Source organism: Hyperolius riggenbachi, chromosome 3, assembly GCF_040937935.1.
Source record: "Hyperolius riggenbachi isolate aHypRig1 chromosome 3, aHypRig1.pri, whole genome shotgun sequence".
Lineage (NCBI taxonomy): Eukaryota > Metazoa > Chordata > Amphibia > Anura > Hyperoliidae > Hyperolius > Hyperolius riggenbachi.
The window spans coordinates 174,990,350-175,004,330 of NC_090648.1; the positions used below are offsets into that span (position 1 = coordinate 174,990,350).

The 13,981-nt window shown below is 43.8% G+C and overlaps 1 protein-coding gene across 1 annotated transcript in view; it reads left to right on the plus strand.

The window, feature by feature from the left end:
- Positions 1 to 13,981, plus strand: part of LOC137563182 (ras GTPase-activating-like protein IQGAP1) — a 180,306-nt gene that overhangs the window by 129,029 nt on the left and 37,296 nt on the right. Inside the window, 1 exon segment of the mRNA XM_068275319.1 lies at positions 11,904 to 11,994. Within this exon segment, the coding sequence (XP_068131420.1) occupies positions 11,904 to 11,994 (91 nt within the window).

The following is a 13,981-nucleotide window of genomic DNA, read 5'->3' on the forward strand; positions in this document are numbered from 1 at the left end:
ATCCCAAAGTATGTTGCTTGATATCTTCAGTGAGATATATTTGTCCAGTCGTATGAAAATCATCTTATAATGTATCCTTATTCATATCCAGAGAAAAACTACTGACAACATAAATGTTACTCGATATACTTAGTATTGATTTCTGTATCAACAAAGATACCCGCCACTTTCCATATGAACACTTGTATATGCTCATAGAATACGCCAGGGAAAAGATGTGATTGCGTCTCTGGATATGTCCAGCAAATAAAGTGCTGTACTTGTTTTGGAGTAGTGTGGATCCATCCCTGTTCTATTCCTGGTTGAGCTCTGTATGCCAGTGGTCCAGCACTGCCACTGGGAGGAGCGAAGGCGGTCATACACACACTAGATTCTCGTGGTGGGCCCAAGAAACTGCTTTGGCTGAGAACCATGTAACGTGTGTAAGGCTTCAGAGCGGTATAAGTATCTGCAGATATCCATATGACCGTGTCCAGGACTTTTAAGATGAAGGTATCTGGTTCATATCAAAGCCTCTCCAAATAAACAAAATTCCGGGTCTAAAGCTTGAGTCCAGCAGGGATGGGGATTCGATCCCCCTGGCAACATTACAGGCACGAGTCTGTACAGATGAGTTGCTAGCTTATAGCCTAGCAACGTGTTCTGTTGCTGTGTGTGGTGTTGACAGCGAGCAACTGGCAGCCAGGGATTGGCAGATTCAATCAGCTGGCTAATCACTGGCTGAGATATCTGAGGCCACTGTGCACATGATAAATTCTTGACAGAGGTGGTCATCATCGGCTGCCTCAGCAGAGTCTCATCTAGCGTGTGGGCAAGGCTGTAAACACATATGTAAATGGGAGGGGCAACAACAGAAGCCACAGATGTGGCATCACGAGGCCGATTCCTGAGCGATTTCAAGCTGAAATCAATTGGGAATTGGCCTAGGTGTATGGGCAGCCATCAGATCTCTCTCTGATCAGATTCGATCAGAGAGAAATCTGTCTCTTCTTTCTTTTTTTTCTTTTTTTTTTTTATCCTGCCCATCATTGCTAGATGTATGGGCACTTTAAGGGCTTTCAATAGCCATGTATTTTGTATGTTTTGTTAATGTCATGCACAAATACAATTGACTTTGAAGAAACAATGACATCTGAATTAGGTCAGTAGAAGTAGAAAGTGCTATACGTCCCTGAGAGCATAAACAAGAGTTAAAGCTTCCAGCCAGATCATACGTTGGCTCCGGCTCAGGGTGTATGAGAATTTGTACAGGAACTGGTTTCCAGTCCAAGCATTTCCTGCTGCTGCTGAGCTGGACTGAAATAACCATTTTCTATTCATTGAGCTCAGGGGCTGCCAGACTGGGGCTGCACAACACACTTGGGCAAAATTGCCTTATTTAGTCATGAGCTGAGCAGAGTGCTGTGTACCCAACATACAGTCACTTCAGATATGGCTAGGAAACAACCAATTTTAGCAAATTATTAGAAAAACAGGCATGACAGAGAAAGCAGAACTTTTGCCGTCTATGGTTAGTTGGCCTCAGCAGACTCGTATATCATCTCACTGCGTGCTAGCTGTGTTATTCCAGCTTATTGTATAGTGTCTGAGCAGAATAATGGTATTTCCTAATGAATCACCAACATGTAAAGTTCATTTCAGAAATTCTGTGTGCTGCAGACTGACAGTGTAAAAAGCCGGGACAATCCAGTAATCTCTGAATATACATCGTACAGAAGCAAAACCTTTTCATAGAAATCCTGTTTTGTAAGCAAACCTGAATTAAACTTAATTCACTTTGTCCCATCTATCTTCTATATGCCTATTTTTTTTGCCCGATTTTATAATGCTCCCCCGTTTATTCATTACCCCCCCTGGATCCAGCGATCGCGCAGCCTCCCCGGACAGCTCCGGTCTTCACTATGGGGAGGATCGCACATGACGTCATGACATCGCCGACGTCATGTGCAAACCCGATCCTCCCCATAGAGAGACCGGAGCTGTGCCGGGAGGCTGCGCGATCGCTGGATCCAGGGGGGGTAACGTATAAACAGGGGGAGCGGAGAGTGCCGGAGACTCTTACTAGCTAGCCTAGTGCTAGCTAGAGGAATTACAGCCATTGGCCCAATTTTTTTCTGCACGGGGGACTCCTGGGGCCACAGAGCGGTATGCCCGACACAGTGTCAGTCATACCGCTAAGGAGGTTAAAAAAAATTGCATCATTCTGTCTTATTTGCAATTACAAACCAAACACTGTATTTGAAACTGTGAAGCAGCAGAGCTAATGACCCTTTGAACTCCCCTGCAGTAAAACCTTATCTGAAGCTGCCTCTCACTGTTTCTTTGATGTATAAGTGGTTCAGAAAATGGGAATGTCTCCGACCCAAGTTGGGTTGGAGAGCTCAGAGAAGCTCTTTTGCATAGATAACTGAAGTTTCCTAACTCTTCCTGTAGTGGAAACAATATGAGACTCTGTTCTTTGTTACTATTGTTCTATTTCTTAGCAGTACTACACTTACAATTTTTTTATTACTATTTTTTAATGCCTTTGTTATTGTAGCATCACACTACTCACTTATGGGTTGGAGGGGCTTCATGTTAATGCTGAACAAACAATTACTAATATTCTGAAGTCATGTGATAACCAGTGCAGGGAGAGAAGAGATTAACCTGACAGATGCAAGTTACATTACACACAAAGAACACCTTGCACGGCAGATAAAGGGAAATGGGGGGGGGGAGTAGGCGTCAGGTCACAATATATGTCTGCTCCCCCTGTTTCTCTAGGTTATTTCAGCTCTGGTATCATTTAAAGTACAAAATGTTTATATTAGAAGGCAACAGCAATTGTCATTCCTCAGTATGCAGCTAATCATGTGAGAAAATATAGATACGTTTGTTTTATTCGAGTGAAAAATAAATTCTAGCGTTAAGGTACCTCTTTAAAGGAGAACTCCAGGTTGTGTTATTATTATTATTAGATTTTGTAATTAATCAGTAATTAATCAGTAAATACAGCGTTCTCTGATCTGCACTATGCATTAAAAAATAAAATCCCATTTCTGCTTTTGGAAAGACTGTGTAATCTTGGAGTGAGGTATATGTCTGGTCTTGTGTTGGAGACTGCTGTGTCACTCACGCCTTTGTCCTTGCAGCTAGCAGTATTGTGCTTCTCTTATTATCTCCAGACACACGGAAGTAGACGGATATAAAGCCAGCTGGCTGGACAGGCTTTACATTTTTACAGCTGCTACATTTTGCAGGACAGCCATAATGCCAATCCATAGTGCCCCTCCATGGAGTTCTGCCTTAGCTCAGCCCTAATGAGCGCTTGAGTAGTAACTTGTAATGTTTTTGTCTGGGCAACACGGTGGCTAGCACTCTAACACCATGGCCCCGGGGATAATTCCTGACTTGCACACCAACTACATGACCTTTCTAGGTCTCTTGCAGTGTAGCGTGGATTTTCCACATGTACTCAGTTTCTTCTGACAGCCAGAAAAACAATTACGGTATAGATTCTTGTTATGCAGAACTTTACAGGGCACAGAACAATTTACCACACCCTTTCCATATGTCTCTAGAGAGGCTCTGTATGTAATGTCTTTGCAGTGGAAGAGTATTACTGTAGTAGTAGAGCCCTGATTACCAGCACTCAGATTACAGGTAATATGCATATAGTATAGGACATGACACCATGATGAACACCTTTTAGCAAGCCGTACCTTGCCTTGCGAAGTGCAAAACAGGGGAAAGCGGTTTCTTCACTGAACCAAATCTATTCTCTAGTTTTGTAGTATATTGAGAACAAGTGACTATGCTCCAGTTCTATTTTACATCACATGGGCATCCTTGTCAGAGGCATGAACAGAATGGTTGTGTATGTGTATAAAATGCCAGTACTGTTTTTCTGACCAGTACAGAAGCAGGCTTTGCTTTACCAAGTTCATCTCACTCCACACAGGCAAGCTGTAGTGTCTTCCAGCCATTTGCATTGCCTCATAGCTGTCCCTGGTGGAATGTTACTGCACATGTTTCTACTCCATTATTGTGCTTCTCACTTTCTCTGTAATCTCCAGCATGCTCGCACATCCTGCCTCGCTCTACAGCAGGCAAAAGCCCCAGCTTCCTAATCAGAAGCACACATTCAGCTGTGAGGTAATTTCCTGCCGCCACCTCAGCAGTGAAAAGTCGTCCAGTGAGGGAACTTGTCCTGGCTTTGTAGCTCCTAGAACCGTCCTGGATTCTTATATTACCTGTATATTTGTACAGTACACGTGACATCATTTATTTGCTAAGGCAAGGTATTAGCGAAAGCACTAGTTGTATTGTAATCGAGAAGTCGCCAGACTTTAAAGTGTTAGGGCTTGTTCGCACTGTAATGCAAAATGAACATTGTTTTTTGTCCATTTTGGCATCCTGGAAAACTGACAGTCGACTGGTCCAGGCTGTTATTAATAAGATCCACTCACACTTGTCAGCCCACAACACAAAGTCCCGACTTGCATGATTTCTCCATACAAGTGGATACGTTTCCCATAGAAACCTATGGTAGCAACACATCTGCTGCAACGCACCATCAGACCACACAGCACCGTCTGCTCCAGTTGGCTCTTGGAGATCTGATTAGGATGTGAACGGAGTCTATCCGTACTTTGTATGGTGAACTTGAGCTTGCTGACCACAGCAAGGAAATGGCCTATGAACAACATTTTCCCAATCTATATACAAAAGGTGCTAAGCAATGGGATCGTAGACCGCAAGAAGAATGCCAACGATAGGAAGGGAAACCTGAGATTAAAGAATAGGATTCATTAAAAGTTACCTGAGGCTTCCTCCAGCCCCATGGGGTCCATCTCTATCCACTCTGTTCTTCCTCAATCTGGCCTGTTAATTGGGCTGACCACGCTCTTTTGTGCATGCTTAGCTGTGCGCACCCACCGCATATCGAGCCCCCACAGCCGGGAGCGTTCTGCACAGGCTAGTCGCGCCCCCGAGCGTGATTGGGGGGAGGGGGGGTGCATGCGCTGAAGGGCATGACTAGCTGATTTATACTGGGCCAGATAGCGGCAGAACAGAGGGGATGGTGAGGACCTTATGGGGCAGGAGGAAGCCCCAGGCAACTATAAATAAATCCTATTTTTTAATCTCGGGTACACTTTAAATGATGGGGGGAGAGAGAGAGACACATCTTGATCCATCCAGTCTACCGTTTAAAATGTCTGATCACCATCCTGGATCATTTGCGTATTGTTCAAGTTCAGCCATAGTTAGTGCTACAGATTTTCAAATTATATTGGTTAGAAGAGCCGTTCATCGGCTGCTTCAACCAATTTTTTTTTTCTCACGTGAGTCAAAACCTACCTTATGCTAGGTACACACTATTTAACTTCCCATCTGATTGACTGGTATCGGGCAATATATTTCCACCATGTCCAATCTGTTTCCAATCGATAACGGGATCGATTTTGCTAAGTTATCAGAAAATCTGTCCTGTTACTGATCGGGAGCAGTTTGGACTTGTACACACGATAGAATTTCCCGTGAGATTACCCGTTGATTGGACATGAAATTGAATTGTGTGTGCCTAGCATTATTTCCACTAGGAGCTGCAGCTGAATCTAAGAGCCACGAGCGTTAACAATTTGGCCGCGGCTCCCATTCTGCTGCATAGCCACAGCCTGAATCACTAAAACCGCGCCACACAGCTATAGGGATTCGGCTGCGTGCTGCATAACACTGCAGCATGCCATCCAGATTTGCACCGCAGTATGATCTGGACATCAGCCCACTAGATAGATGGCGTTTCCCCCTGCACCATGCAATTTCTCGTCATATTGATGGGTCGATTCAAACATTTCCAGCAGGTCCGATGTGATTTCTGATCATTTTTCTGATTGATTTTGAACAGAAGTAATTAGAAAATCGATCAGAAAAATGATCAGAAATCAGATCAGACCTGTCGGAAATGGATTTGACCTGTTGATCTGATGGGAAATTGCATGGTGTGTACCAGGCATTAGAGAGAAGAAAAAAAAAATCTTAAGGCTGCCATACACTGGTCGATTGCCACCAGATCAACCAGCACATAGATCCCTCTGTGTTCGAATCTGATCAAAAGGGGATCTATTGGCTGCCTACACTGCAAACAGAGTTTGAATTGATTTCACTATGAAACCGATTCACAATCTGTGGAGCTGCCTCCCCCCCACCATAGCTTGTTTACTGTCAGTCACTGATTATACATTGCATACTAGTGGTGACATGAAAGTATCTTATAATGGGGAGTGAAATAAATATGGCTACAAAGTAGTAGTTATTCCGGTTGAACTTGATGGAAGGAAGTCCTTTTTTTTTTTTTTCAACCAAACGAACTGTAAGGCCCCATTTACACTTAATCAGTTGCTCTCAGTTATAACTGAAAGGTCAACTGATTTTCAGAGTAATGGTGGCCACTAACTGTCCAATTTCTAGCGAAAAATCGTTCAAGCGATCAGAAATTCTGATCGGATTGGTTGTAAATAATCTTCATTGATGGGCACAATCGATTATAAAAATAGTCGTCCGATTTGGATTTTGGTCAAACCAAAATTTGGATTTTATTGTTGGTTGTGATAGACAGGAAGCAAAGATTGGTTCATTGGTAGTGTAATTAACGTTTTTTCTTCCGATCAGAATTATCTGATCGCTCAAACGATTTTTCGCTTGAAATTGGACTGTTAGTGGCCGTATTAAAGGGAACATGAACTGAGTAAAATTATTTAAAATAAACACGAGGTAACTTCAAATGAACAGTACATACCGTATTTTTCGGACTATAAGACGCACTTTTTTCCCCCCAAAAGTGGGGGGAAAAAGCCCCTTCGTCTTATAGTCCGAATACAGGGAGTCCCTGACTTACGAACGCCCGCTGATATGAACCGCCGCCTCGCCGCGATGTCAGGGACTCCCTGCAATGCCCCCGGTGTCCTGCACTGCCCATACGTAGCTTGAATATCGGCGGCAGACGTATCTGCCCTTTGTCTGACCTAATTAGCCGCAGTAGGCTATGCATCTGCCCCCGTGTTATTTAATTAGTGTTGTATCCCCCGTGTAATGTAATTAGCATTCAATACCCTGGCCGCCCATGTATTGCAATTAGCTTTTAATCACCCCGCCTCCCGCCCGGGTATTTACAATTAGCTTTTAATCACCCCGCCTCCAGCCCGTGTAATGCAATTAGCATTTAACCACCCCCGCCTCCCGCCCGTGTAAGGCAATTAGCAGCGGGCATCACTCACCTGAAACTTGAAGCCCGCGGTGAAAAGCTGTTCGTCTCGCTCGTTCTTTCCTCCAAGTGCCGGCACTTCCTGGTCGCGTATGTAATGACGCGACCAGGAAGTGCCGGCACTTGGAGGAAAGAACGAGCGAGACGAACAGCTTTTCACTGCGGGCTTCAAGTTTCAGGTGAGTGATGCCCGCTGCTAATTGCCTTACACGGGCGGGAGGCGGGGCTGATTGAATGCTAATTGCATGACATGGGCTGGAGGCTGGGTGATTGTATGTTAATTGCCTTACATGGGCGGGAGTGATTGAATGCTAATTGCATTACACAGGTGGGAGGCGGGGTGATTGAATGCTAATCACTTTACACAGGCGGCCAGGGTATTGAATGCTAATTACATTACACAGGAGATCCAACACTAATTATATTACAGTGGAGGGAGCAGTTGCATTAATTATATTCTATGGGGGGGCAGATGCATTAATTATATTACATGGGGGCAGATGCATTAATTATATTACATGGGGGCAGATGCATTAATTATATTACATGGGGGCAGATGCATGGGCTACTGTGGATAATTACGTCAGACAAAGGGGAGATACACAGCTGCCACCGCTATTTACATTACATATGGGCAGTGCAGGAGGACACCAGGGGCATTGCAGGGGACTTAAGGAAAATACATTATTGAGTTAGAACATCTACCAGACGCTCCTGGACCATGGACGCACCAGCTTTAGTATTTATTTTTTTTCCCCTGGTTTTTGCCCTCTAAAGCTAGGTGCGTCTTATAGTCCGGAGCGTCTTATAGTCCGAAAAATACGGTAGTTACCTCACCATCAGCTCCTCTCAGAAGTTCACCATTTTCTTCTGACAATGATCTCTTCCAGTTCTGACTACATTTTGTCAGAACTGAAATATATCAGTTGCTTTTAGTTATATATATATATATATATATATATATATATATATATATATATATATATCAGCAGCTGTCAGTTACAACTGATGTGCCAGGTAATGTCCATGTTTCCCTATGGCTCAAGTGGGCGTTGTTACAGTTTAACTGTGTGCTGACCAGAAAGCTGTTATGGGGTAATGGCCATTTTCAAAATGGAGGACGGAGAAATCTATTGATCACAGTGGACAATCAGGACGCGGGAGAGGAGAAAGAGATTCAGTAGTAGACTACACGGGAGGTAAGTATGACTTGTGTATGCTTATTTTTACTTTTCATTTTCAGTTCAGGTTTTCTTTAAGTCCCATGTTTTTAACACTGGCACTGATGGCTACAGCTCACTTTCCATCATTTCCTTCAAATTGATGTGCAGTGGTGTAGTATTTTACACCAGCAGCCCTATGTGTAGATTTACTAAAGTTTGCTAGGGCTACAGATGATTGGGAAACATAAGCTATCTTGCAACTTGTCCTGGCTTTATTAAAAATTGTCTATTATTTGCAACCCTCACCTGGGTCCTATCAGACAGTAGTAAACCTTGCAGAAAAAAAGAAATGACTTAGCCATTCCTGTGCCAAAATGAAGAGCTACCTTTTATATGCTGGAGTATTGTAGATATAAATTACTTCACCATGCCGCTGTCCCTACCATTATCTGTGTTCTGGGATCTGGCTGCACCCTAGAGGCCCGTACACACTCTCAATCGATGTTGCCAAATGGGGATCAAGAATTTATCCCTCAGGCAACATTGCAGGGCAGAGGCTGGAGGGGGAAGGGAGGGGAACGGGAGTGACATCACGCAGGGGGTGGGGAGAACAGTGAACAGATGGCTGGTCGAGCAGTCGGGGCATTGGGGGCTGTTCTACACGCACATGATACTCAGGAGATGGTCGTTATCGGTGTTTCATCTAGCGTGTACCAGCCCTACTTACAGCTTGTCAGAGGTGTGTGTGTCTCCCTCACATATATTGCATTGAAAGTGTTTAAGCAGAGCTATTATCTTTGCAAATGAGGCAGTGGAATAAGAAGTCTAGCTCTCCTAAAGGGTTAGTGGAAACAAAATACTGTTATGTGGCCGACACAAGGGCAGTTATATCTACTATTGCTACTACACAAGCAATTATTTCTTTCTTCAGTTTGTTAGTTGAGGTTTGCTTTCAGTTTGCAGGCCTCAGGCTGGCACAGTGGGTCCTAGCCTGAGACATTTGCTTAGTGATTTGTTTAAACTGCACACTGGTAATGCTTGGCATGACTTCTAGTTTTGCATTACTAGTCAGCCGGTACACACAGTGACAGTGTGTCCGCTTGTGCGGTCTCTGGGAACAAAAGATGACTTTGAGTAACCATTACTGGAAGTGCTTGTGAAAGCGCAGCACACGTACAGCACATAATGGAGTCCTCTTATTTCTGCAAGGGAAATATTCTGCTGATTATGAAGTATTTCACGTTTCTCACATGAGGAAGTTTGACTGCAGGCATCTTTCTAAACCTTAATTTATTTTCTCTTATGAAAATGCATTGGATTCTTTGTTGCTTCATACTTCTGGTGAAGTGTGGTGCCCCGCCCACAGAGCCTGCTCTTATCACCTTCAGCTTTACTGCTCTGCCACATGACCAAAGTTGTAAAACAGAAAGTTTAGCTGCAGAAGCCTAGTTGGACAGAGAAAGGTTGTAATTGGGCATTTGACTTGCTAAGCGATCAGATAATCTATTTAGAGATTTTTATGAAGTTTTTTTGTTTTAACAAGCAAAATTAAGGAAGAAAAAATAATTTTTTTTGTAATGAAATACATTATTCACTTTAGCTTGGAAAGAATCTCTGAACATCTTGCTTATTCATTATATAATTCCCTGGGATAAGCAGCATTGTTATGATTTCTAAATGTAACCACTTCTAAGGTTTTTTTAGACCTACCCAGTCAGGGCCATATTGAAGCAGACCTGAACTCTTGCACAGGAGAGGAGGAGAGCACAGAGAAATCTCAAATCAGAGTTGAGAGCTAATATGTAAACACCGGCGTTTAACTCTTTCTGTGCTCCCAGCAAACCAGGAAGTAACTACACTGCATCATCTCTAAAGGAGCTCTATAAGCTGTAGTGTTCTCCCCAGGCTCTTGTAGCCGGGTGCTCCACCCAGCTAGTTTTGGTGAGCACCCGGCTGCCATCGGCTCACCTCCTCCTATTCTAAGCAGAGTTGTGTACAGAAGCACTGGCCCTGCATTCTATCATCTCTCCCCACCCAGCTACTTTATCATGCCACCCGGCTACTATTTGATGCCACCCGGCAGGAAAAGATTTCTGGGGAGAACACTTATCATGGAAATGTTTTTCTGTAAAGGTTATTATGCAGTTGATTATCTTTTAGAGCAGAGAGGAAGTTCAGCTTTAATGGCCACTTTAAAGGGGAACTGAAGAGAGAGGTATATAGAGCCTTCCTTGTTTATTTCCTTTTAAGCAATACCAGTTGCCTGGCAGCCCTGCTTATCCTCTGCCTCTAATATTATTAGCCATAGCCCCTGAACAAGCATGCACCAGATCAGGTGTTTCTGACTTTAAAGTCAGATCTGACAAGATTAGCTGCATGCTTGTTTCTGGTGTTATTCAGATACTACTGCAGAGAAATAGACCAGCAGGGCTGCCAGGCAACTGGTATTGCTTAAAAGGAAATAAACATGGCAGCCTCCTTATACCTCTCTTCAGTTCCCCTTTAAGACATTGGAGGGCCTGAAGAAAGATGTTAAGTTTCACAACCTCCAGACCAACCCCATAGTACAAAAATGGGCTTGGCTATAGAGTGAATGAAAGGAGATGCCATGGAGCACATGCAAAATGACAAAATAATGAATGGGCGTAGTTACAAACACACTGGTGGGACTAAACATGCATAACTTAATAGTATGAGTCACACTTGCTAATCACATACACTATGCTTCAGATACTGAGTCACATGCAAGCATATCACTGCTTCTCAGGCCATAGTGTCCATAGGGAAAAGATGCATTGTAAGAATTTAAATAAACACTGAAAATACATGACCACTTAGTCCCCCTTCCCCACAGTCTGTCAGCAAGAAATGCAAGGGGCATCACAACTAGCGGCACTTGGGCATCAGTGCGATTCTTATCCATGCGGTTGTGATTTCCATTCATTATATTGAATGTCATTTGCAATGTGTTTGCGGGAATTTGTTGGCAACTATACTTTGAGATTCTGCGGCATCGTGTTGCCATAAACTTGTCTGAAAATGGGAATGTGGGCAAGGGACCGTACAGAGCTCGCACTTACTTTTGGTAGAAATAAATGACAGGCAAATGTTACTATGCAGGTAATGATATCTGCAATTACTTGATGCGTGTCGATAGGGTTATTTGCATATTTCAGTAATGGGTAAATGCCAAGGATATGTACCTAATATCAAGACAGAAGGCATATTTTCTAATACTAATTTCACAAAGCTCTGTACAAAGCTTCCTGTCTGCTGGTTTGCTACTTTTTCACTGACAAATACTGTGATTTGGAAGTTGGGATGGGCAGCAGTGCCCTCTGCTGGTAGAAAATGGCTTAGCTGTTTTTTCCTGTGTATTTGTTCTGTTTTGTGTTGTGTTTGTTTTTTATTTATGCTGAGATCTGGTTCAAGTAGAGATCCTTACAATATGGCTACTGATGGCAGAACTGACTTTTTATGGTTTGTCTCCTTAGGAAACAAAAGATGATTCTGCAGTGCTATGGCTGGATGAAATCCAAGATGGAGTATTCCGATCTAACCAAGAAACGGAAGATGCCCAGCGATGTATGTATCCGTGTGTCCTGGCTTTTCAAGTATTTATTTCTTGTATTACAATTGCAAGCTGAAGTTTATAACTCTTACTCTTTTTTTGTTGCTGTATACATGCTGAGTACAGTAAGTATCTGGGAAGAAGCTGTAATGTATGTAGAGGAGTGGCCAGGCTCTCTTTAGGAGCAACAGCAGTGATCAGACAAGCTTTTTACACTTGTGCAGTCAATCATTCCCTCACATTGCAGTGTGTATTTGGTATGCACTAACGCTGTAGGTGCTAGATTAAATATTATGTCCATAGAACACCTGCACTTGTGCAGCAAACACTAATTTATGAATACATAAACTCAACAGTCACCAGCATAGCAACATTATAGCCAGACGGCTAGCCTCAGTTTGACATCCGGTCCTCTTGCATGTGGCTCCAGGACTTCTTTATCAAATCAATGGAGCATATTAAATGAATCGGGCTCTCTGTGCTGAACCAGAAACAGGCAGGCAATGACGAGGGCCATATGAGGGAGGACCTGTGCTCAGCCTCCTCTTTTGTGAGGAAGTGGACTTGTGCAATAAAAATGTAATGTCCAGGTATGGCTTGATGTCTGCCAAAGCCTGCTGTTTGTTAATAGCGTTCCCTTGTCAAGCTGAAAGCTTGCAGCTCAATAAGGGAATACAATTTCGTTGGTGAATTGCTTTAGAAGTTGGCTTGGTAAGGAAGGAGATAGCATTGGACATAGTGTGTGTGTGCGCGCGCACTTGCGTGTTTTTGCTCCCCGAAGTTCACTGCTGGTTTACAAAAACCTGCAGCTGTTTGTGCAGGCCAGTTATTCTTGACAGGATTTGCTGGGTTTAACTGGTACCTACACGGTAACTCTTATCCATCTAGGTAAAACACAACTGAAGTGAGAGAGATATGGAGGCTGCCATATTTCCTTTTCATCATCTGCCTCCAGTGTTCCCCAACCCTGTCCTCAAGGCCCACCAACAGTGCATGTTTTGTGGAAATCCACAGAGGTAGTTAACCTCCTTAGCGGTAACCCCGTGCTGGACACGGGGTAAGCCGCGCAGGAGGATTTCTCAGGACCCGCTGGGCCGATTTGCATACATTTTTTTTTATACACGCAGCTAGCACTTTGCTAGCTGCGCGTTACCTTGGATCGCTGCCGATTCGCCGCTACCCGCCGCGTCAGAGGGTGCCCCCCCCGAGACCCCGTGTGCTGCCTGGCCAATCAGTGCCAGGCAGCACTGAGGGGTGGATCAGGACTCCCTCTGATGTCACGACGTCTGTGACATCATTGCGCCCGTAGCCATGGCGACGGGAAAAGCCCTCATGGAAATCCCCGTTCAGAATGGGATTTCCTGACGCGATCGAAGAGGGTAGGGGGATGCGGCTATCATGTAGCTAGCGCTATCATGTAGCTAGCGCTAGGCTAGCTACATGATTTAAAAAAATAAAAAAATAGTGCTGCACTGCCTCCCTGGCGGATTTAATTGACCGCCAGGGAGGTTAATCAGCACTGCTGAGACACTAATTTCACCACCTGTGCATGTTTGTGGTTTTCTGCAAAACATGTACTGTTGGTGGTACTCTAATACTTTTAGCCATAGACCTTGCACAAGCTTGGAGATCAGGTGTTAGACTGCATTTGCTGCATGCTTGTTTCAGGCTTGTGATTCAGACACTGCTGATGCAGGAAAGATCAGCAGGATGCCAGGAAACTGGTATTGTTTTAAAGGAAATTAATATGGCAGGCTTCATATCCCTCACTTCAGGTTCCCTTTAAGAGCCCTGGGAACTAGGCGAATGGTCTTTTTTATTTATATGTGCCAAAGTTAGATTCCAGATTTATAATTACCATTATAAAGCACATCATGCTGATAGTGCGTGTTTTCTTTGAGCAGTGTGATACAGCACATCCTGTATCTTTTTCCTTCATGTGGATTCACCTTTGGAGGCGCGGGGAAATCATTAAGTAGGGAACAATCAGAACTTCCACTG